General features: G+C 34.7%; 1 protein-coding gene across 2 annotated transcripts in view; it reads right to left on the bottom strand.

The window, feature by feature from the left end:
* Window positions 1–25885, bottom strand: part of MEI4 (meiotic double-stranded break formation protein 4) — a 333870-nt gene that overhangs the window by 209763 nt on the left and 98222 nt on the right. For both annotated transcript variants that reach the window (XM_074237353.1, XM_074237354.1), the window contains exon 3: window positions 85–629. In XM_074237353.1, the coding sequence (XP_074093454.1) occupies window positions 85–629 (545 nt within the window). The remainder of the gene's footprint in view (window positions 1–84; window positions 630–25885) is intronic.

Raw genomic sequence — 25885 nt, 5'->3', positions numbered from 1 at the left:
CTTAGCATATGTCTAAGAAAGTCAATTAAACTGATTTTTGACATTTTATTTTAACTTTACAGAATGTAATAATATACTACTTACCCGATTAATACTGCTGTTCCTTAAAATAATCTGCACTAGAGTTTTCTCAAATTCTTCCAACTTCTTGAAACATTTTTTAAGTATGTGATTAGATAAATTACAATCATCAATTAATCTGGTCAAAGTACAAACTCCTTCTGTCAAAATGTTTGAGAAAAGGAGTTTAGGGTCACTGTAAAAAGTTATTAGGCCATCAAGCAACCGAGAAACAGAATCAGATACTGTGGAATAGTCACTTTCAAACTTGTTCAAATCTGTTTTCAAACTACCAGCTTCTGTTAAGTTCTTCAATTCAAGCACATGTTGTAAAAATTGCAGGTGAGAAGATAAAGCTTTTTCTTGGAGGATACAATGACTTTTCACAATGGGCATTTGATTTATAGAAATTTCAGGAGATAAAGTAAAGCTCTCTTCAACATTCTGGGACAGTTCTGAAGGATCAGTTCTATTATCACTTAACACATCACACCCAGAGTCTTCCAGCTGACTGTAAATGCACTGATGAATTTCAGGCTCTTTAGAGGTCAGAGGAATAGTTGTGCTTCCTGAAACAAAACAAAAAGTATATAAGACTTTACAATGATTTTTGTTATGCACATAAAAATCTGTTGATTTAAAATCAAAGTATTTGTTTAAACACAAAATGGTAAATGAAAGTCATACCAAAAGCAATGACTTTGGAAGTAAAATATATATTCAGACAAAATCATCAAAGAAGTGAGCATAACTATGATAGCAAGGCAACTCCTACCTTTAATGGCAAAAAATAAATATGATTTCTTTTAACATTCCCTCTTAAATAAGAAGAAAAGCTTCTTATCATTTTCTCAATTCTTTCACTTTCTGCTCTAAACCAATGATACAGCCCATCTAATTTCTATTTCTTTTCCTATTTTCATCATAACTTAAATTTCAGAACAACATTATGGATTATTCCTAGAGTTTCCTCCAATGACTTAACCAGATTATTGAGAAAGTTTTATAAGAAAGCAAAGTAGAAACAAGGATACTGCCTTCATGTAAGAAAGGGGAAATCAATATATAAAAGTCTAGGAATGTGGTGATACTCAGACCTGTCACTAATGCATTCTCAAAATGACACTGAAATCTCTCTGGAAATAGAAATTACATTCAACTTTCATTAAAATCATTATCCCTCTTTTTAAATGCAGGCATAAATATGCTAAAAGGCTTGCTCCTTTGGACATTCATTCTTTAGGGGAGACAGAAAGAGGCTTTACATCTAGGAAATGGAACACCACTCTAAGAGTCCAGAAAGAATGGTTCAAGAGCTACTTCAGACATCAATTACATGAATAGCTGTGGGCAAGGCATGTAACCCCTTGGTATCCTAATGGCACTATCTTTGCTTATTTAATTGAAGTGATTTATCAATCTGCAGAGAGAAAAAAATTTTGAGTCTCAGCAAGAAATTTCCATAATGATGAAATTACACATGCAGGTCACTGCCAACTCCCCCATATATTCTCAACCACTCTTCTGCAAGGTAAAATGAGTATAGTAACTATCTAATAGAGGATGCATTTAAGTCAAGGAAACAAAAAGTATTTTAACTTGTTTTTTTATAAAATAGAATAATCTCTACCAATGTGAAATACAGGTAAGCACATATGTGGCACAGTGGACAGAGAGTGTTTCCTGAGTTAAGGTCTAGCTTCAGACAATTGCTAGCTCTGTGATTCTGGGCAAGTCACTTGACCTTATTTGTCTCCATTTCCTCATCTGTAAAATTGCTAAGAGAAGGAAATCATATATTTGTCAAGAAAACCCCAATGGGTCACAGAGTTGGATATGAATGAAATATTGATTTTCAAAGAAAAAATTATATTATATACAATAATCATATATAAATATATATCATATATGCCTACATGTGTATATGCTTGTATGTGTGTTTATGGATATATTCACATATATAATAAGGAATATATACGAAAGTATAAAGATGGTAAATTTGACCTCATGTATCATTGAAACTTGGTGAGATGAAACTCAAGACTGGAATATGACAATAGAATTGTATTTTTTTTAAAGAAAAATAGATACAGTGGATAGGGCACTGGTCCTGGAGTCAGGAGGACCAGAGTTCAAATCTGGCCTCAGATACTTAATAATTGCCTACCTATATGACCTTGGGAAAGTCACTTAACCCCACTGCCTTAAATAAATTTAAAAAATAAACTTAAAAAAAAAGAAAAAGTGCAATAAAGCAGTATTATATATAAAAGGCAGTAAAGCAGTATTATATATGAAAATAATATAATTCTAAAAGAAAATTCATGGACCAAAGAAGTATGATAGAGAATATCTGATGAATAACAATTGGAGGATTATTTGATACAACCATCCAACCAGCTAGAAGATGAAATGAATGAGTTTCAGAAACAGATCCTAAACTGACACAGAAGCAATATAGTAGAGATGGGACACTTCAACAACTTAGAACACCTTCTCATGTCAGCTCAAGGAGCATTTAACAAGCACTTAGAACCATACTAAAAACTAAGAATATAAGAAAAACAAAAAGCAGTCCCTGTATTCAATGAGCTTACATTGTAACTGTAGAAAGAACGTGCCAATGAAAAATATGCACACTATGTTATATATACACATAGCATGCACGTATTTTTGCGTATTTTGTGTATATATATTTGCATATTATATATAGTGCATATACATTATAATGGTAGAAATAACATGCCAAAAATATGTAGTGTGTATACATGTGTATAGACATGCATACATATATATATATACATATGCACATACATGCAGAGGCAAAAATCAGAGGTAATCTTAGAAGAAAAGTTCTAGCAGTGCAAGAATGAGTTCTCTTGAAGAAGGTAGTTGTCAACAAGTGTTTATGCAACATTTACTGTACTCCAAGTATTATGCTAGGTCCTGGGGATAAAGAGAAATACAAAAGCAATACCTTCCTTCCAAAAAGCTAAAAATCTAATTGGAGAGAGGGTAAAAGGTAATGAGCAAAAGCTAATATGCAAATAACTGTGTACCAACAAAATATATATAGGATAAATTGAAGACATTCTCTGAGGAATGTCATTGTTATCCTTCATTCTCAAAAAGAACTCCTTAGAATTGGTGGTTGATCAAGGCTCTACCACTGGGAAGAAAGAAGAAAGAAGAAGGAAGAAGAAGAAGAAGAAGAAGAAGAAGAAGAAGAAGAAGAAAAGTCACTAGCATTAAAGAGGAGCAGAAAAGTTTCATTCACAAGGTGTAATGTTAAGTCAGACTTGAAAGAAGCAAGGAATACCTGAGGGCAAAGAAGAGGAAGGAAGGAATGCTAGCCATGTGATACAGACAGGCTTAATGCAGAGAATCAGGAGATAGAGGACTGTATGTGAGAAACAATAAAGAAGTCAACATTTCTGGACTGCACATTACATTGAAGGGAGAAAAATTTAGACAGGAAAGACAAAGATACAGATTATAAAAAGGTTGCAAAGTCACAGGATTATACTTGATCTTGCAACCAATGAATAACCACTAGGATTTTCTGAATAAGAAAAGACTTGGTCAGATATATGTATTAGGAATATTACTTTGATAGATAAATGGTGGGTGGACTAAAGGGAGGAGAAACTTGAGATAAGGAAGTTATTGAAAAAGACCAAACATAAGGTGATAATGACTTAGACCAATGTGGAGGCACTGCACTGCCAAAGTAGAGGATACATCATATAACGAGAGCTCTCATTAACAGGACTTGGTAACTAATTAAATTAGAGGTGAATGGAGACAAAGTAAGAGGCTGAAAATGACAGCTGGGTTGAGAACTGGAATGGCTGGAAGAATGATAGTGTCATCAACTATAATAGAGAAGTTTAGAAGAGGAGAGGTTTGGGGGTTGAGGAAAGTAAATTATGAGTGAAGATTTTTACATAATGAGTTTTAGATGTATATGGGTCATAAGTTTGAGATGACTAATAGTTGGTTGAAGATGTAGGAGTAGAGATCAGCACATAAATTAAGACTGGATAAATAATTCTGAGAATCATCTGCATAAAGATGATTTTTGAATTTATGGGAACTAATGAGATCACCAAGTGAACTAGAAGGGGGGGAAAAAGAACCCCAGTATAAGTCTTGGAGGATACTTGCAGTTAGTGGAAGCCACCTGAAAATGCAGGAAATGAAATTCAGAATAGGTGGTTCTATAGATATAAGGGATTCAGGGGAGAGCAATGTCACAACAACCTAGCGCAGAGACCAGGAAAATGAAAAGCATCAGACTGTTCATTAAAGGTGAGGACTGGAAAAGCATATTCAATTTGTCAATTAGGAGATAATTGGCAACTTTAGCGAGAACAGTGTCAGTTAAATGCTGATGTCAGAAGCCATCCTGAAGATACAAGTTAAAATGTGTAGTCAAGAAAAATATTACATGATAAGTGCTTTAAAAAATAAACATAACTCCTCTTCCCCCCCAAAAAAAAATAGAAACCTCAAGAAAAATAAAGTGAAAGAAAGAATGTTTCAACCTGTCTTCAGATACTATCAGTTCTGTCTTTGTGATGGATAATATTTCTTATCAAGTCCTTCAGATTTCTCTTGGGTCACAGCACTGCTGAGAAGAGGTAAGTCATTCACAGCTGATCATCTTGCAGTATTGCTGTGACTTTGTATATAGTCTATTTCCCATCTCATCAGTTCATGTAAGTTTGCTTTTATTTTGTTTGCTTGTTTGTTTTTACTGAGAGCATCCTATTTATCATTTCCCATACCAGAACAGCATTTCACCCCAATCACATATCACAATTTGTTCAGCCATTCCCAGGCAGATAGTAAAAAGGCCAATGGGTATGGAGTGAAAGGATTAGAATTCAAATCTCAGATCTGTCACTTACTCCTAACCTTAGGTAATTTATTTTCCCTTTAAGAGAAATTCAGTTTCATTATCTGTAAAATAACAAGACTGGACCACGTGACCTCTAAGATCATGCCTTCCAACTCTATATATATGGTAACAAATGTTAAATGATTCCTGAAATCTAGTCTCCAAATTCATCTGAGTGCTTCCCTGATACCTTATTTTCTTTTTCACTAAATCCACCCTTTCAAAATTCTATTTTTGCTGTCCTTGTTGCTGAACAAAACATCATCCTTCCATTTGGTCAGGTTCATAACCTCCAAATCATTTGGGGATCTTCACTCTCTCTTTCACATCAGATATTTAATGAGCTGTCATGTCCTGCTTATTTAACTTTCATAACATCTTTTATGAATATTCTCATATCTCAACTAAATGGCCACTACCCTAATTTTAAGTCCTTATTACCTTACTTTGAGCAATTATAATTACTACTTAGGTGGATTCCATATATCTAGCCTATCTTTACAATCTTTCTCTTCTATATCTATTCTCTATTTTATTTAATAAGTCACAGGTCTGACCTTATTTAAAAAATTTCGAGTGCCTCCATATTGTTTAAAAGATAAAATACAAATTCTTTAGGTAGGTGTTTAAAACTTTAAACAATCTGACTTACCATCTACCTATTCAAATATACTTTTTTTACATGACTCCCTTTTACAAATCCTGGTCTCCAGATAAACTGGACTACTAATTGTTTTCTCAAATGCAACACTTCATTGCACATCTTTTTTGCATTCCTCTGGGCTTCCTTCCTACCTAAAATGTATGCAATTCTCAATATCCTATCTTGAGCTCTTTATCTTCCTTGCAAACTCGGCTTAAGTGCCACCTTCTCCATGATATTTTTCTTTAATTCCCCTTTATTAGTGGTCTCTTTCTTCTCAAATTTCATTTTATTTTCCTTATTTTTTCCTAATATATCTATTTCTCCTGAATCCAATCACCCCACAAAACTCAAATCATATTTTTACTATATCTATTCCCAATAAGATATAATCTCCATTAGGACAGGAGTTTTTTTTCTTTATGCATCTTCTTTACCATATAGCACTTTGAATAATATGTTTAATAAATTTTGAATTCAACTGAATAACATGAAGTTCAATAAGGATGTATGTTTGAAGGCAAAAAGGCACCTTATTTATTTGCTATATGCAGAGCACGTCAAACAAAATGCCAGGCTAGATAATTTTTTTTCAAAAAAAAGGTTGCCAGGAGAAATATCAACAATCTTAGATATGCAATTGATACCACTCTGATGGCAGAAAAGTGAAGAACTAAAGAAGCCTCTTGTTTGAAAGTGAAAGAGGAAAATGTAAAATCTGGTTTGAAATAACATTAAAAAACTAAGATCTTGACAACTGGTTTCATCACTTTATAGCAAATAGAGGAAAAGGAAATGGAAGTTGTGTCAGATTTTATATTCTTGGGTGATGCAGGCATTAAATTAAAAGATGATTGCTCCTTGGGGAAAAAGTTATGACAAATTTGGAGGGCAGATTAAAAAGCAGATACATCATCTTGCCAATAAATATCCATATAGATGAAACTTTGGGTTCTCCATTAGCAACATATGTCTGTGAAAGATGAACTATATGGGGAGATGTACTCTGCAGAATTGATGTTTTCATCTGAGGAAGATTTTTGGATAGCAGAGGTCAAATCAGTCAATATATTTAAAAACATTTAATTCAGGCAATTCATTGGAAGGTCAAATAACTGATGATGAAGCTTACATACTTTGGTCACATAATGAGAAGACTAGCCTCATTGGAAAAGAACCTAACACTGGGAAAGATTGAAGGAAAAAGGAGAAAGGTGAAGAGAATAAATATAGTACCATAGAAATAACAAAGGTGATCTTGGACAGACTTTAAAAGACAATGAAAGGGGGCAACTAGGTGGCATAATGGATAGAGCACCAGCCCTGAAGTCAGGAAGACCTAAGTTCAAATTCTGTCTCAGACACTTAATAATTACCTAGCTGGATAAGTCATTTAAGCCCGTTGTCTTGCAAAAAGCAAATTAAAAAAAAAAAAGATAATGGAAGATAGAAGTCTTACCTCCTATGGTACATGGAGTCACATAGAGATGGAAATACCTGAATTACTGAACAACAATCACCACCACAACAAATAACTGGGAGAAATGTTGTTAGACAAGAATTAAACTGAAAAAAAAAAGTTGTGTTTTAATATAGAGGGTATTCCAAAATACTTAGTTCAGTTTGAAACACTAATGGTTTAAAACTATACTATAAAATTGCTCTATAAATTCATTAAGAATTATGTGACTACAAACAAAATCTAAAGCTACATATAAACATGCATAATGTCGAAAACAAAAGAAAATCTCTTTCCTCTTATTCTGTTCAGGTTATATCTGTATATTAAATTCTGTCCTTTAGGAAGTCAAAGAAAGTCAAAGAAAGCTGAGAAAGACAGTGATAAAACTCCAGACTATGATACAGGAGCTTGAGTAGAAAGAACTAGTTTTAAAAATTGCCTAGAATTGGGGCGGCTAGGTGGTGTAGTGGATAAAGCACCAGCCCTGGAGTCAGTAGTACCTGGTTAAAATCCGGTCTCAGACAATAATTACCTAGCTGTGTGACCTTGAGCAAGCCACTTAACCCCGTTTGCCTTGCAAAAAAAAAAACCCTAAAAAAATGCCTACAATAGACTTCTGGCCAAGATGGGGCAGAGAAGACAGACACAGTTCTAAAGTCTCCTGGTCTTCACCATATATAATGTGAAACAAACCTCTTAACAGAAATCCGATATACAAAACCCAGAAAGAAAAGCCAGGAGAAGAACATCTACCTCAGGATTTATTTTCCACGGTCCTGAGTGAGTCCAGGCATAGAGGTCAGATTAGCCATGGATCAGCCTGATTAGTAGCAGGGTTGGAGCCCGGGGAGCCTGAGGGCCTGAGAGGTGGACCTGCATGATCAATAGCCGGGCTAGAGCCCAGTCGACCAGGGGGCATGGGCCAACTATGAAGCAGAGGCATTAATTGTGTCACTTAAACTCTGGAGCTTAGAGGCAGGGCTGGAGGGAGAATTCTGGTGTGAGAGAACTGCAGACTATGATCTCTGGGCCCCTCTGGTCAGGAGGAACTCATACCTTCATTGCAACCTCTCCCCAGAACAATTTTGACCCACACTTTGGTGCAATCAGCAGAACCATCAGCTGTGAATAGTGAGAGTGATTATGTCACCCAGGGTATACTCCACCATTGATCAAAGATAAAAGTATTCAACAGCTTCAAACACTCCCTCCAGGCCAAGGGAGAAGGCCTCAATCAAGGTCACTGACACTCCAGAGAAAGAAACCAGCACCCCCTACTGGCCAGCTGGAGATATTTCACTCAGTGAGTAAAGCTACTAGGGATCCTAACACCAAACCTCTGTGAACTAGGACCTCCACAGCACAAAGTCTTAGGATAATGAAGAGAGGCCAGTGAAAAGGAGGGACCATAGAAAAATTCGTGGAAGGAAAAGACACTAACTCAGAGAAACTTAGAACCTCTGAGGAGAATATGACATGGTCTCTAGCACACAAAGACTTCCTTGAAGAAAGAAGGAAGGAGTTTAAAAATCAACTGGAAAATTTGGGAGAGAAAATTAACACCTTGCAACAAAACAATTCTCTCAAAACCTCAATTGGTGAAATGGAAAACTCTTTCAAAAATAGAATTAACCAGTAGGAAAAGGAGTTGCAAAAAGAAAATTCAACTTTTAAAAAAAAGAAGAGAGTCCGTGGAAACTAATGACTTCATGAGACAACAAGAGTCTGTTAAAAAAAAAGCAAAAAATGGAAAAAATAGGAGAAAATATAAAATACCTCATAGCAAAACCAATGAACTCAAGAATAGAATAAGAAGGAGCAACCTGAGAATTAGAGGCATTCATGAAAATATAGAAGAGAAAAAAATCTTGGACTTAATAGTACGTGATATAGTGATGGAAAATTGCCCTGATAACATGGAACCAGAGGGAAAAATAGTTATTGAAAGAATACATCAATCCCCTCCGGAAAGAAATCCTAAAATGAAAATACCAAGGAATGTTGTGGCCAAATTCCAGAAATATCAGATAAAAGAGAAAATCCTTCAAGCAGCCAGAAAGAAACAATTTAAATGCCAAGGAGTCACAGTAACGATTACACAAGACCTGACTGCATTAACATTAAGGGATGGAAGAGCATGGAATGAGATATTACACAGAACAAGGGATCTTGGAAGGCAGCCAAGAATCCACTACCCAGCAAAACTGAATTTTCTCTTCCAGGGGAAAACATAGTCATTAACAAAATGGGAGACTTCTAACAGTTCCTGATGAAAAGACCAGAGCTAAATAGAAAATTCTGACACCAAACAGGAAATTCAAAAGAAATATGAAAAGGCTAAAAAAAGGGGCAGGGAGGAGTAAAGAAAAAAAAATCTGCTATTAAATAAGATGAAACTGGCTATATCCCAGCATGGAAAAAAAGATTCTCATAACTCTAAAGAACTGTAACTCTATCAGAGAGAATATACTTAGCCAAAAGTGATGGACACTCATGATTTATCCATGTGACTGCTATCCAATGAGATGAAACTGGCTATATCCCTAATTGGGAGAAAGATTCTAATAACTCTCAAGAACTGTATCTCTATTAGAGAGAATATCCTTAGCCGGAAGTGATGGATACTCCTAATTTTTTGTGATTCAAATAGAATGATTTAAAAACACTACCTCCTTAAAAAGGCAGACAGGAAGGAGATGGGAGAATGGAAGTGACTGAATGGGGTAAATCTCATTACATTGAAAGGTACAAAAGACGTGTTGTAATAGAGGGGAAGAAAGGAGGAGATGAGTAACACCTGAATGTTCCTCTCACAAGACTTGGCTTAAAATTAACTTACACATTCAGTAAATTTAATAAACTTATCATACCTTTCAAGTATTTAAAGGGTGAGGGGAAAGGAGGGGATCGAGAGGGGGAGAAAAACGGGAACAGAAGGAAGGAAGAAGGGGAAAAGGGAAAGAAAGGGAGGGGTGGATATAGGAGGGAAAACACACTGAAGGTGGTGATATTCTGAAAGAAACTACTAGGGAATACAGATAAAGTGAAAAAAGGGGAAAAACGCAAATAGAGGGAACATAGCATGGAAGGCAATAAAAAGTTAGTAATTATAACTTTGAATGTGAACGGGATGAACTTTCCCTTAAAAAGTAAGTGAATAGCAGAGTGGATTAAAAAACAGAATCCTACAATATGCTGCTTACAAGAAACTCATTTGAAGCAGAGATATATATGTATAGAGTAAAGGTAAAAGGTTGGAGCAAAATATATTTTGCTTGAGCTGAAGTGAAAAAAAAGCAGGGATAGCAATCCTTATCTCAGGCAAAGCAACTGAAAAGATAGACAGCATTAGAAGATATAAGGAAGAAACCATATCTTTCTAAAAGGTATCAAAGAGAATAAAGTGATTTCAATAATGAATATGTATGAAGCCAATGGAATAGCATACTAATCCATAGAGGAGAAGCTGAAAGAACTTCAGGAAAACATGAAAAGCAAAACTCTACTAGTGGAAGGCCTCAACCTCCCACTCTCAGATTTAGATAAATCCAATCAAAAAATAAACAAGGAAGAAGTTAAGGAGGCAAATAGATTATTAGAAAACCTACATATGATATACTTATGGAGTAATTTGAAAGGAGATAGAAAGGAATATACTTTCATTTCTGCAGTACTTAGTACTTAGGCAAAAATTGACTGTGTACTAGAGCATAAAAATCTAATGATCAAATACAGAAAGGTAGAAATAGTGAATATATCTTTCTCAAATCATAATAAAAAAAATCATATGCAATGTTGGGCCAAGGAGATATAACTAATTGGAAACTAAATAACCTTGTTTTAAAAAAATGAGTGGATCAAACAACAAATTATAGAAAGAAACAATAATTTCATCGTAGATAATGATAATAACAAAATATACCAAAACCTATAGAATTTGCTCAAAGCAGCTGTCAGGGGACAAATTATATTTTTAAATGTTTACATGAATAAATTAGAGAAAGAGGAAATCAATGAACTAAAGATGCAAATAAAAAATTAGAGAAAGAACAAATTTTAAAACCCCAATTAAATACCAAATTAAAAATTCCAAAAATTAAAGAAGAAATAAATAAAATCCAAAGCAAGAAAACAACTGAAAAAATAAACAAGACAAAGAGTTGGTTTTATGAAAAAAAAATTGATAAACCTCTGGTCAATTTGATTAAAAAGAAGAAAAAAACCAAATAGCTAGTAACATAAATGAAAAAGGTGAACTCACAACCAATGAGGAGGAAATTAAGTAATAATTCAAAATCATTTTGCCCAATTCTATGAAAATAAATTTGACAATCTAAGTAAAATGGATGAATATTTACAAAAACATAAGGTGCTCAGGTTAAATGAAAAGGAGATTAAATACATAAATAACCCAATCTCAGAAAAAGAACTTCAACAAGTCATCATTGAACTCCCTAAGAAAAAAATCTCCAGGGATTCACATGTGAATTCTGCCAAACATTTAAGGAACAATTGGATCCAATCCTATATAAACTCTTTGGAAAAATAGGGAAAGATGGAACTCTGCCTAACTCTTTCTATGAAACCATGATGGTGCTGATACCTAAACCAGAATGAGTTAAAACAGAGAAAGAAAATTATAGACCTGTCTCTCTGATGAATATATAGATGCCAAAATCTTAAATAAAATCTTAGCAAAACGATTACAAGTTATTACTGGGATAATATGTTATGATCAAGTAGGATTTATCCCAGGAATGCAGGGTTGGTTCAATATTAGGAAAACTGTTAGTATACTCAATTACATCAAAAACAAACCTATCAGAAATTATATGATCATATCAATAGATGCTGAAAAAGCTTTTGACAAAATACAGCATCCATTCCTATTAAAAACACTAGAGAGTGTAGGAATAAATGGACTGTTCCTTCAAATAATTAGCAATATCTATCTGAAACCATCAACAAGCATTATACTCAATGGGGAGAGGCTAGAGGCATTCCCAATAAGATCAGGGGTTAAACAAGGGTGCCCATTATCACCACTACTATTCAATATTGTATTAGAAATGTTAGCATCAGCAATTAGAGAAGAAAAAGAATTAAAGGAATTAGAATTGGGAAGGAAGAGACAAAACTCTCACTATTCGCAGATGATATAATGGTCTACCTAGAGAATCCCAAGAAATCATCTAAAAAACTACTGGAAACAATTACCAATTTTAGCAAAGTTGCAGGTTATAAAATAAACCCCCATAAATCCTCAACTTTCCTATATATGACTAGTAAGAAACAGCAGGAAGAGCTAGAAAGAGAAATTCCATTCAAAGTAACCTCAGACAGTGTAAAATACTTGGGAGTTTATTTGCCAAGACAGACTCAGAATCTTTTTGAAAACAATTATAAAACACTTCTCACACAAATTAAATCAGATTTAAATAACTGGGCAAATATCAACTGCTCATGGATAGGTAAAGCTAATATAATAAAAATGACAATTCTACCAAAACTAAACTATCTGTTTAGTGCCCTACCAATCAAAATTCCAAAAAATTACTTTAATGAGCTAGAAAAAATTGTAAGTAAATTCATATGGAGAAATAAAAAGTCAAGAATTGCCAGGAGCTTAATGAAAAATAATGCAAACGAAGGTGGCTTAGCACTACCTGATCTAAAATTATATTATAAAGCATCAGTCATCAAAACTGTTTGGTATTGGCTAAGAAATAGAGTGGTGGACCAGTGGAATAGACTAGGTGTAAAAGCAGGAGAGGATTATAGTAATCTGCTGTTTGATAAACCCAAAGAGTCAGGCCACTGGGATAAAAACTCCCTCTTTGATAAAAACTACTGGGATGATTGGAAGTGAGTATGGAAGAAACTTAGATTAGACCAACACCTCACACCCTTTAACAAGATAAGATCCAAATGGTTACAGGACATAGACATAAAAACAATACTATAAGCAAATTAGAAGATCAAGGACTAGTCTACCTGTCAGATCTATGGAAAGGGGAACAGTTTATGACTAAGGAAGAGTTGGAGAACATCACTAAAAACCAATTAGATGATTTCGATTACATTAAATTAAAAAGTTTTTGCACAGATAAAACCAATGTAATCAAGATCAAAAGAAAAGTAGTAAATTGGGAAACAATCTTTACAACTAATGATTCTGACAAAGGACTCATTTCTAAAATATACAGAGAACTGAGTCATATTTTTAAAACAAAAAGCCATTCCCCAATTGACAAATGGTCAAAGGATATGCAAAGGCAATTTACAGATGAGGAGATCAAAGCAATCCATAGCGATATGAAAAAATGCTCTAAATCATTAATTATTAGAGAAATGCAAATTAAAGCTACGCTGAGGTACCACCTCACACCTCTCAAATTGGCCAGTATGACCAGGAAGGATAATGATCATTGTTGGAAGGGATGTGGGAAATGTGGGACACTGTTACACTGTTGGTGGAGCTGTGAACTCATCCAACCCTTCTGGAGAGCTATTTGGAACTATGCCCAAAGGGCAACAAAAATGTGCATACCCTTTGACCCAGCAATACCACTACTGGGTATATACCCTGAAGAGATGAGGAAAAAGGGTAAAAACATTACTTGTACAAAAATATTTATAGCAGCCCTGTTTGTGGTGGCAAAGAATTGGAAATCCTGTAAATGTCCTTCAACTGGGGAATGGTTTAGCAAACTGTGGTATATGTATGTCATGGAACACTATTGTTCTATTAGAAACCAGGAGGGATGGCAATTCAGGGAAGTCTGTAAGGATTTGCATGAACTGATGCTGAGTGAGATGAGCAGAACCAGAAAAACACTGTACACCCTAACAACAACATGGGAGTGATGTTCAACCTTGAAGGACTTGCTCATTCCATCAGTGCAACAATTGGGAACAATTTTGGTCTGTCTGCAAAGGAGAGTACCATCTGTATCCAGATAAGGAGCTGTGGAGTTTGAACAAAGTACAAGAACTATTCCCTTTAATTCGGAAAAAAAACCCAGATGTCTTATGGTTTGATCTGGTTACCTCTGAGAATTCTGTTCTCTTTAAGGATATGATTTCTCTCTCATCACACCCAATTTGGATCGAGGTACAACATGGAAACAAAGTAAAGACTGACGGAGTGCTATCTGTGGGGTGGGGGTGGGGGGAGGGAAGCAAGATTGGGGGAAAACTGTAAAATTCAAATAATATCTTTAATAAAAATTAAAAAAATAAAATAAGGATGTTAATGAATGAAAAAAAAAGATCAGGGATGTTAACAAGGATGCCCATTATCCCATTACTATTCAGTATCATATTAGAAATGTCAGCTTCAGCAATTAGAGAAGAAAAAAAATTGAAGGAATTAGAATTAGGAAGGAAGAAACAAAACTCTCACTCTTTACAGATGATCATCCAAAAAACTACTGGAAACAACTAGTAATTTTAGTAAAGTTGCAGGATATAAAATAAACCCTCATGAATCCTCAACATTTCTATATATGACTAGCAAGATACAGCAAAAAGAACTAAAAAAGAGAAATCTCAAAGTAACCTCAAAAAAATATAAAATACCCTGGGAGTCTATTTACCAAGGCAGACTCAGAAACTTTTTGAAAACAATTGTAAAACACTTCTCACACAAATTAAATCAGATTTAAGTAACTGGGCAAATATCAACTGCTCATGGATATGTAGAGCAAATACAATAAAAATGACAATTCTACCAAAACCAACCTACCTGTTTAGTGCCCTACCAGTCAAAATTCCAAAAAATTACTTTAATGAGTTAGAAAAAGTTGTAAATAAATTCATATGAGAATTAAATAGTCAAGAATTTCCAGGGATTTAAATGAAAAAAAAAGTTAAAAAGGGGGCTTAGCCCTACCTGATCTAAAATTATATTATAAAGCATCAGTCATCAAAACTATTTGGTATTGGCTAAGAAATAGAGTCATGGGTCAGTGGAATAGACTAAGTGCAATAGCAGGAAACAATCATACTAATCCGCTTTTTGATAAACCCAAAGAGTCCAACTACTGGGATAAAAACTCTGTCTTTGATAAGAAGTGCTAGGAAAATTGGAAGTTATTATGGAAGAAACTTAGATTAGACCAACACCTCACACCCTATATCAAGATAAGATCCAAATAGACACAGGATTTAGGCATAAAAAGCAATACTATAAGCAAACTAGAATATCAAGGACCAGTTTACCTGTCAGATCTATGGAAAGGGAAGCAATTTATGACTAAGGAAGAGATGGAGAACATCACTAAAAACAAACTAGATGATTTTGATTACATTACAATAAAAAGCTTTTGCAAAGACAAAAACACTATAATCAAGATCAAAAGAAATGTACTAAACTGGGAAACATTCTTTACAAATAATGTTTCTGACAAAGGTTTCATTTCTAAAATATACAGAGAACTGAGTCATAATTTTTTTAAAAAAGCCATTCCTCAAATGACAAATGGTAAAAGGCTATGCAAAGGCAATTTACAGATGAGGAGATCAAAGCAATCCATAGTTATATGAAAAATTGCTCTAAATCATTACTTATTAGAGAAATGCAAATTAAAGCTTCTCTAAGGTACCACCTCACACCTCTCAGACTGGCCAATATAACCAAAAAGGATAATGATCATTGTTGGAAGGATTGTGGGAAATCTGGGATACAATTACATTGTTGGTGGAGCTGTGAATCCATCCAACCTTTCTGGAGAGAAATTTGGAACTATGCCCAAAGGGCAACAAAAATACCTTTTGATCCAGCAGTACCACTACTAGGTCTATACCCTGAAGAGATGATGAAAAAAGAGTAAAAACATCACTTTTACAAAAATATTCATAGCAACCCTGTTTGTAGTGGCAAAGAATTGGAAATTAAGTATATGTCCTTCAGCTGGAGAATGGCTTAGCAAACTGTGTTATATGTATGTCATGGAACACTATTGTTCTGTCAGAAACCAGGAGGGATGGGAATTCAGAGAAGATTGGAGGGATTTGCATCAACTGATGCTGAGTGAGATGAGCAGAACCAGAAAAACACTGTACACTCTAACAGCAACATGGGGGCAATGATCAACCTTGTTGGACTTGCTCATTCCATCAGTGCAACCATCAGACACAATTTGGGGCTGTCTGCATTGGAAGATACCATCTGTATCCAGAGAAACAACTGTGGAATTTGAACAATGACCAAGGATTATTATTTTAAATTTAGAAAAAAAAAACTGATATCTTATTGTCTGATCTTGCTCTTTTATACTTTATATTTCTTCTTTAAGGATATGATTTCTCTCTCATCACACTCAATTTGGATCAGTGTATACCATGGAAACACTGTAAAGACTGACAAATTACCTTCTATAGGGGGTGGGGGAGGGAAGTTAATATTGGGGGAAAATTGTAAAACTCAAAATAAATAAAATCTTTTAAATAAAAGAAAATATTACCTATCACTCAGGGTTATTGTGAGTATGAAATGAGATAATATATGCAAAGCATTTTGGTAAATCTGAAAGTGCTTTATAAATGCTAGGTGGCTAGATAGAGGCAGTAGCAGTAGTAGTAGTAGTAATGGTAATAACAAGAGTAGTAGATACAATTTTCATTCTGCTTTTCACAAAATTGTTATCCATACATCTAATTTCCCCCATAGGGCATCCTTGCCCTATGCCACTAAACACTGACTTCTTTCTTATCTATCCCCAGCAAGAGATAATGTGGATTCTTCTTCATCCCTTGGGAATATATTTGTTTCACTCTTCTGTTAAAAAAATTCTCATTCAATTAATTAAGTGATTGTAAGTAGTCATCATTCTTATTAGTAATATTCTTAGGGGGAAAGCAGAGGCAGGGAGGTGGCAGGAGGCAGGACATAAAGGATTAATTTAACAATTATTTATATATCACTTAGGAATTAACTCTATATATTTCATAAAAGAGGACCAGTACACCATTGTAACTCAAAAGACAACCTACAAAAACTTAGGTTCAAACTCCACTGGTTCCAACTATGGTTCTCTGTGTGTCTAGACACACAGTCACTTAACTTTGGAAGGCTCCTAGTAATTCTCCATGAGTATAAGTTGAAGGACAACTGCTGATCTACATTAATAAGGAAGATTCCTCACCAAGATCTCCCCTTCCCATCAAATTGTATAAGTAGATTAATAATATAATTAAAAGATTTCAATACTAAAAACAGAAACCTGTAAAATCACATTAAGTATAGCATGGCATAATAAAATATTTTAAAGAGATTTGTGACTACAATCCATTAGTAATATTTATAAAATACATACAAAATACATAAAATACATATCATTCTTTAAGTTAAAAAAGTTATATAGTGCATATAATCATTATGATGTGGGGGAACTTTGTTTCCCCAGTCAACCTGCTCAAAATATTATTAGCATTTCCTTGAAGAAAACTAATGATGGTCAAGTTATTCTGTAAAATTCTGCATATTCGTGCCTGCAAAATGGAATCAGGAATGCAGGAATCAAGAGAAAGAGTTCTCATGACCAAGTCTAAAGCTAATGTTGTCTAGAGGAATAGTTAAGGGTACAAGGAGATAAAGTCTCAATTGATGTCCTAAAAGAAAAGAACAGATCTATGAAAGAATTCTGAAAACTGTAAAAACTGATCATAACTATAAGGATTATTATATTAAATTCAACTCAGAAATAATTATATTATAGATCTCATCACATGAACTATCTGCAAATGTTTTGGGAAAACATTATATAGATAATATTGAACAATTCTAGAAAAATCATTTTCCATTAAAATACCTTTTTTACAGAATTCATACTAACACTGCTTATAAAGTTAAAACACATTTGCTGATACACATATACTATTTAAAATAATGTTTATGCCATCTGGTGGTGAAAAAAGAAAATCTTAAATTGCTTCATTAGAATTACTATTGGGCATTCATTTGAATTTCTAATAAGTCTTTCATTATATGCATTTTTTAAAAAATCAGAAATTATCACAATGAAGTAATTAGTATCTTCAGAAGAATTATTTTAGTTATAAAAAGAATCATATTTCAGGAAAGGAAGCTGGAGAGAAAAAGAAAAATATCTGAGTCCACTACAGGCCATGCCAGCACAGACTGGTACTCAGCAATCCAGGAACAGCCAGCTGGTTGATTGAATCACTGACAGCAGTAGCTGTTTCTAGACCTCTTCACCCACAGACTCTTGAGATAATGTGGAAGGTCAGTAGGAAAAATCTGTTGCACCTGGGTGTCAGCATAGTCCAGCCAGCCAGGACAAGACCCAGCAAACCAGGAGCAGGTCTGAGGAGTCGCTGAATCGGCAACAGCACCATCTGCTTTCTAAGCTCTCAGCCCACAGAAAGTAAAGGGGTCAAATAACTGATCAGAAGGAGTTTATAGGATTGTTTTTGGCTAGCACTGAGGCAAAATTCTATTGCTTTGGCCATACTTGGATCCAGGTTGCAGTCCTAGGTCCTAGTTGAGGGAAGAGAAAGAACAGTAAGTAGCTCACTAGGCCTTGCAATCATAGGGGAGCAGGGAGCCTCCTCACAATTAGGGAGCAGAAAAGAGTGTAAACACTCATAGACAAGAGTACAAAACAGGAGAGTAGTAAGCACTTCTTAGAACACTGTAAGAACTGTAAACTTGCAGGTCCTCAGAAGTATCTCTGAATATGGTTGTGTGAAACCCCAGACACTTGGGACAATTTGCCCTCCACCTTGAAGACACAGCCCTCCTTTTTAACAAATATTAAAATCAATAAATGGAAAATGAAAAAATAACAGGAAAAAAAATTTGACCACAGAAAGTTATAATGATGACAGGGAAGATCAAAAGACAAAATCAGAAGAAGATACCAAAGTCAAAGTTCCTATATTATCCAGAACAATATGAATTAGTCTCAGAAAATCAAGTAAGAAAGGTAAAGGAAATACTGAGATGGGAAATGAGAGCTATGCAAGTAAATGATGAAAAAATCAATCAACAACTTGGTAAATGAGACACAAAAAATACTAAAGAAAATAATACTTTAAAAACCAGATTTGGCCAAATGGTAAAAGAGGTCCAAAAAGTCAATAAGGAGAATAAAGCTTTAAAAAGTAGGATTGGCAAAATGGGGTGGGGGTAGGCACAAAAATTCACTGAAAAAAAAAACAATAAATCTCTTTAAAAGGTGGAATTGACCAAATGAAAAAGGAAGTCCAAAACTGAATTGAATTGAAGAAATGGAAGCTAGCAAAGTTAAGGGAAATCAAGAAATAATAAAAAAATTAAAAATATAAATGAAATATCTCATTGAAAAACAACTAATCTACTTCTGACCAAGATGGTGAAGAGAAGACAGGCACTGTGTTGATCTCCTGATCTTCCCTCATAAATAATAAGAAACAAACCTCTTAACAGAAATCTGATCGACAAAACCCAAAAAGAGAAGCTAGGAGAAGACCTACCTCCAAGGTTTGTCTTCCAGGATCATGGGTGAGCCTGGGTGCAAAGTGCGGACACTGCCAGGAGCACAGGACAGGGAGAGAGTCTGAGAGCCTGAGAGCAGGACTGGCCTGATCTGCTGAAGGGGTGTGGAGGCAACAAGGGAACAGAGAAATTGGTAGGGGTACTGACTGTTTGGAAATTGCTGGCAGGGCTTGAGGGTGAGTTCCAGTGTGGGAGAGTTGCAGACATAGTTCCTGGGCTCCTCTGATCTGGAGGAACTCAAGAGTCCACACCTTCATTTCAGCTGAGGCCTTTTCCCAGAACAAACAACCCACCTCCCGCTCTAGGGGCAGGTGTGAGCAGCAGAGGTCTATCAGCTGTGAATAGGAAGAGCAATTACCTTGCCCATTGTACAAAGATAAAATGATACAGCAGCTTCAACCAGGCCAAGGGAGAGGATCTCAAATTAAGGTCTCAGACACTCCAAAGAAAGCAACCAACACAACCTAATGGCCATTCCACTTGGAGTTACTAAACCCAGTGAGTAAAGCCTCTAGGGATCTCAACAGAAAATCTCTATAAACCAGCCCCTCCCCCAACAACAGGTTTTATGAAAATGAAGAAAAGCCAGCCCAAAAGAGGGCCCATAGAAAAATTATTAGAAGGAAAAGACTCTAACATAGAGAAACCTAGTACCTCTGAGGAGAATAAGATCTAGTCCCCAGCACAGAAAGACTTCCTTGAAGAAATCAGGAAGAAGTTTAAAAATCAATTAGGGGGCAGCTAGGTGGCATAGTGGATAAAGCACAGGCCCTGGAATCAGGAGTACCTGGGTTCAAATCTGGCCTCAGACAATAATTACCTAGCTGTGTGGCCTTGGGCAAGCCACTCAACCCTGTTTGCCTTGCAAAAACCTAAAAAAAAAATCAATTGGAAAAGTTGAGAAAGAAAATTAACACCTTGCAACAAGAGAACAAATCCTTGGAAAATACAATTGGACAAAATGAGAATAATTCTCTCAGATTCTCAATTGCACAAATGCAAAAAGAAAATAATTCTCTCAAAACCTCAATTGGTCAAATGGAAAACTCTTACAAAAATAGAATTGACCAATTGGAAAAGGAGTTGCAAAAGGAAAATGAAGAAAAAATATTCTCTAAAAAAAGGAATGGAGTCTGTGGAAACTAATGATTTCATGAGAAAGCAAGAAAGTGTTAAACAAAACCAAAAATATCGAAAAAATAGAAGAAAGTGTAAAAAAACCTCATCAGCAAAACCACTGACCTCAAGAATGGATCAAGAAGGGACAACCTAAGAATTATTGGTCTTTAAAAAGGCTGGACTTAATATTACAGGATTTAGTGATGGAAAACTGCCCTGACATCATGGAAACAGAAGGAAAAATAGTTATTGAAAGAATACATCAATCCCCTCCTGAAAGAGATCCTAAAATGAAAACACCAAGGAATGTTGGGTCAAATTCCAGAACTATTAGGTGAAAGAGAAAATCCTACAAGTAGCCAGAAAGAAACAATATACATACCAAGTATCCATAGTAAGGATTATGCAGGAACTGGCTATATCAACATTAAGGGATTGAAGGGCCTGGAAGGGGATATTCCAAAGAGCAGGGGAGCTTGGAATGCAGCCAAGAAGTCACTACCTGGCAAAACTAAGTATTCTCTTCCAGGGGAAAAGATAGTCATTTAACAAAATAGGAGACTTCCAACAATTCCTGATATAAAGACCAGAGCTAAATAGAAAATTTGGACATCAAACAAGAGACTCAAGAGACACATGAAAAGGTTAAAAAAAAAGGATAAAAGAAAAAACTGTTATCCAATAAAATGAAACTGGCTAATATCCCCATCTGGGATGACAGTGGCAAAACATCTAAATAACTACTAGAAATAATTATCAACTTTAGCAAAGTAACAGGATATAAAATAAACCCTCATAAATCCTCAACATTTCTATATATGACTAGCAAAATGCAGCAGAAAGAGCTAGAAAGAGAAATCCCATTCAAAGTAACCTCAAACAATATAAAATACCTGGGAGTCTATCTGCCAAGGCAGACTCAAAAATTTTTGAAAACAATTACAAAACACTTCTCATGAAAATGTCTCTTTGATAAAGGTCTCATTTTTTTTAGGTTTTCACAAGGCAGTGGGGTTAAGTGGCTTGCCCAAGGCCACAAAGCTAAGTAACTACTTAGCATCTGAGATCGGATTTGAACTCAGGTACTCCTGATACCAGGGCAGGTGCTCTATCCACTGCACCACATAGCTGCCCTAAAATATTTTTTAATATAAATATAGATAGCAATGATATGCTCAAATGAAAACTGTTCATAAATTTTGATCATTTATCAGTTAAGGAATGGCTCTTATTTCCAAAAATTTGATTCTATTTTATAATATGTTTAAAAAATGAGGCCTAGAGGCAGCTAGGTGATGCAGTGGATAGAGCACTGGCCTTGTAGTCAGGAGTACCTGAGTTCAAATCCGGTCTCAGACACTTAATAATTACCTAGCCGTGTGGCCTTGGGCAAGCCACTTAACCCCATTGCCTTGCAAAAACTAAAAAAAAAAAAAATCTAACTCACTATTGATTGGAGAAATGCAAAGTAAAACAATTCTTAGGCATTACCTGATTCCTATAAAAGTAACTAACAAGGTAGAAAAGGAAAATGAAACTTTGGAGGTGATGTGGGAAATATGAGATATTAATGCATTGTTGTTAGAGTTGTGAACTGATTCAATTATTTTGGAAAGCAATTTGAAACTATGCCCAAAGGATTATAAAGCCATGTATACCCTTTTTTTAAGCTTTTTTTTTTGCAAGGCAATGGGGTTAAGTGGCTTGCCCAAGGCCACACGGCTAGGTTAATTATTAAGAGTCTGAGGCCCGGATTTGAATTCAGGTACTCCTGACTACAAGGCCAGTGCTCTATCCACTGTGCCACCTAGTTGCCCCCATAGCCTTTGATCTAACTATGCCACTACTAGATCTGTATACTAAAAGAGATGAAAAACAGAAAGGAAAAGAATCTATATGTACAAGGATATTTACTGTAACTTTTTTCTGATAACAAGGAACTGGAAATTGAGAAGACTCCATCTATTGGACAATGCCTGAACAAATTCTGGTGTGTGATTAAGATGGAAGGCTATTTTGCTATGAGAAATAAGAGCAGAAGGCTCTCAGAAGATGATTCAAAGTGAAATGTGCTTTGTACAAAGTAACAGCAAAATTTATCATAGGATTTTTCAGATGTGAATAACTAAGCTTTTCTCAGCAATACAGTGATCCAAGGCAACCACAGAATACTCACCAATCCCAGAGAAAGAACTGATGGTGCCTGAATATAGATGGAAGCATAACTGTAAACTCCATTTTTCTTCAGGTTTCTTATCTGGGGGCAAGGATCTATGTTTTCTTTTACAATATGACTGTTATAGAAATGTTTTGCATGACTACAAATTTATAACCTACATTAAATCGTTTGCTTTCTTAATGAGAAGTGTGGAGTTAGAGGAAGGAAGAGAATTTGGAATTCAAAGATTAAAAATCAAATGTTAAAAATTTGTTTTTACATATAAATGGGGTAAAATAAAATACTAAATAATTTTTTAAAGATAAGAAAAAAGAAAAATATTCAATTATAATCTACTTTTGTTCACCTTTATATTAAATGAGAGGACAGATTATTATGGAAAAATAAAAAGGAATATAAAGGAAACAATAAATTAATGAGATAAAACCAATACTGTACTTTTTATAATATTCTGCACACAGTAGGATAATTTTAAAATATCAACAGAGTTAAATTTTTTAAAAAAATAGATCTATGTCTTATTAATCAATCAGTAAGGATGTAATAAGTGCCTTTTATATGCTAGACAATGGCTGAAGGGGAAAAAGTCCATGAGCTTGAGTTCTAACAGTGAGATATTTTACAGAAACCTTTCCCTCTTTCTTTTCTTTTCTTTCTTTTCCTTTTTTTTTTTTTTAGGATTTTGCAAGGCAAATAGGGTTAAGTGGCTTGCCCAAGGCCACACGGCTAGATAATTATTAAGTGTCTGAGTCCTGATTTGAGCTCAGGTACTACTGACTCCAGGGCCGGTGCTCTATCCACTGTACAACCTAGCTGCCCCCTACCTTTCCCTCTTTCATGGATCTCACCATAGGTAAAGTCTTTTCACTTGTCATTCTTTTCTTTCATGAAAACTCTTAATAGGCTGGAGCACCAAAATTGGCTACTTGCTACTTGTGATTGCAAAGTATTGATGCTGAGATCAATTAACAGTGATTAGGACAGAGTCAGGGTCAGTGTACCCAACATGCTCTATGCAATAAACTCATGGAATTTAAATAAGTGGTCTAAGAGCTTGTTAAGTAAACATCTTTTAATAAGCAATGGGGATAATGAAGTCTTTGAAGAAATTATCACATATTCACCTGATTTGTTATTCAGTCATATTTCTAATTGTGTCCAAATCTTCATGATCCCATTTGAATTTTCTTGATAAAGTTATTGGAGTGGTTTGCTATTTCCTCATCCAACTCATTTTGCAGATGAGTAAATGATGGAAACAGGATTAAGTGACTTGCTAGTCACTCAAATAGCTAATAAGTGTCTGAGGCCAGCTTTGAACTTACAAAGAAGAGTCTTTATGCCTCCAAGGTTGGACACTCTATCTGTTGTGTCACCCAGCTGTCCTAATAATTTCTTTTTCACTCTCATATTTACCTGATACTCTCCTAAATCACTTTATAAAGTATGAGCCAGTTGTAGACTGTCATTGCCACTAAAGTACATTGAGTCTCTTAAGATATCTAAGATACAAGAGCTCATACTATTATCTATAATGGTACTTTTTGACCAACTTTATCTAATTTGATATTCACAACAACCTTGAGAGGTAGGTGCTATTATTATATTCATTTTATAGTTGAAAAAATTGAGGTAAAAGGAGGACAACACAGGCAGTAAATGCCTGAGGCTAGATTTGAACTCAAGTCTTCCTAACTCCATGTCCAGTGTTCTATTTAGTGAGTCACAAATTGCCTCTCTATATATAAAATGTGTAGATTGTACATTTATAAGCCATATAGGGTTAATTGCTTTCCTAGGTTGGAGGGAAGGAAGGGTGTGACAGAGAAAACTTTACAAGAATGTTGAAAATTATTATTACATATAATTAGAAAAATAAGCATATAAAAGAGAAAAGATAAAATGTATGTACATACATGAATATAAGGATACACACATATTTATGTATGCATGGATGAATTAGATATAAATACAAAAGCATTTAGTTTCAAAATTCATTTAATATAGACAAAAGGATAGAACAGAATTTCAGAATGAAATGTAGATTAATATTAAAGTGCTTTCTTTTGAAGCTCAACTCTTCAGCAAACAAAAAATTATAGTTAATTGAAAAGTTTTGGTTAACTAAAAACTATTAAGGGAATCATTTTTACCTTTGTTTTTATATTTATTATCAATTATACTGATGAATCCAAATCATCATTTTAAGTTAGTTGAAAAATGTAATGAAGTCAATGTATAATTCCAGCCCCAATGCTCTATTTAGTGAGTCACAAACTTCCTCTCACTATAGAAAATACATATGCAAAAAAGAAGAAAGAAAATACATGTGCAGATTGAATACTAATAACCCATATCAGATTATTTGCTAAGTAGGTGTGTGTGTGTGTGTGTGTGTGTGTGTGTGTGTGTGTATATGTATATATATATATGTATATGTATAATCTGTGTCAAAAAGCAGTCTTTTTTAGCCTTAGTAATGCAATATCAATTCAATTTTAATTTAGCAATTACTGAGTGCTTATCACATACAATATACTTCCAGGAAAAATAGATCAAACAAACAAAAAAAACCCAAAAAAATTTATATTTTTATATTGGCAATAAAAGTGCTGTTAGGGGCGGCTAGGTGGCGTAGTGGATAAAGCACCGGCCCTGGAGTCAGGAGTACCTGGGTTCAAATCTTGTCTCAGACACTTAATAATTACCTAGCTGTGTGGTCTTGGGCAAGCCACTTAACCCCATTTGCCTTGCAAAAACCTAAAAAAAAAAAGTGCTGTTAAACAGTTATCTATATTTGGACTCTATTAAGCAATCTAACAAGATCCTAACATATGCAGGAAAGACATCTTTTTGGAAGAGGTCCTTTAATGAGAGTTTTGCTCTAGGATGAAATTTTGTTTTATAATCAATTAGCAAATATATCAACATCTTGAATGCTCTATCCCTTTTAGCCATTTGGAGGCCATAAAGATATGAACTATTTAAAAAAAAATCTCAACAAAGTTCTGTCTAAT

This window comes from Macrotis lagotis, chromosome 5, assembly GCF_037893015.1.
Source record: "Macrotis lagotis isolate mMagLag1 chromosome 5, bilby.v1.9.chrom.fasta, whole genome shotgun sequence".
Classification (NCBI taxonomy): Eukaryota; Metazoa; Chordata; class Mammalia; order Peramelemorphia; family Peramelidae; genus Macrotis; species Macrotis lagotis.
This window is presented reverse-complemented; position numbering and strand designations above follow the sequence as displayed.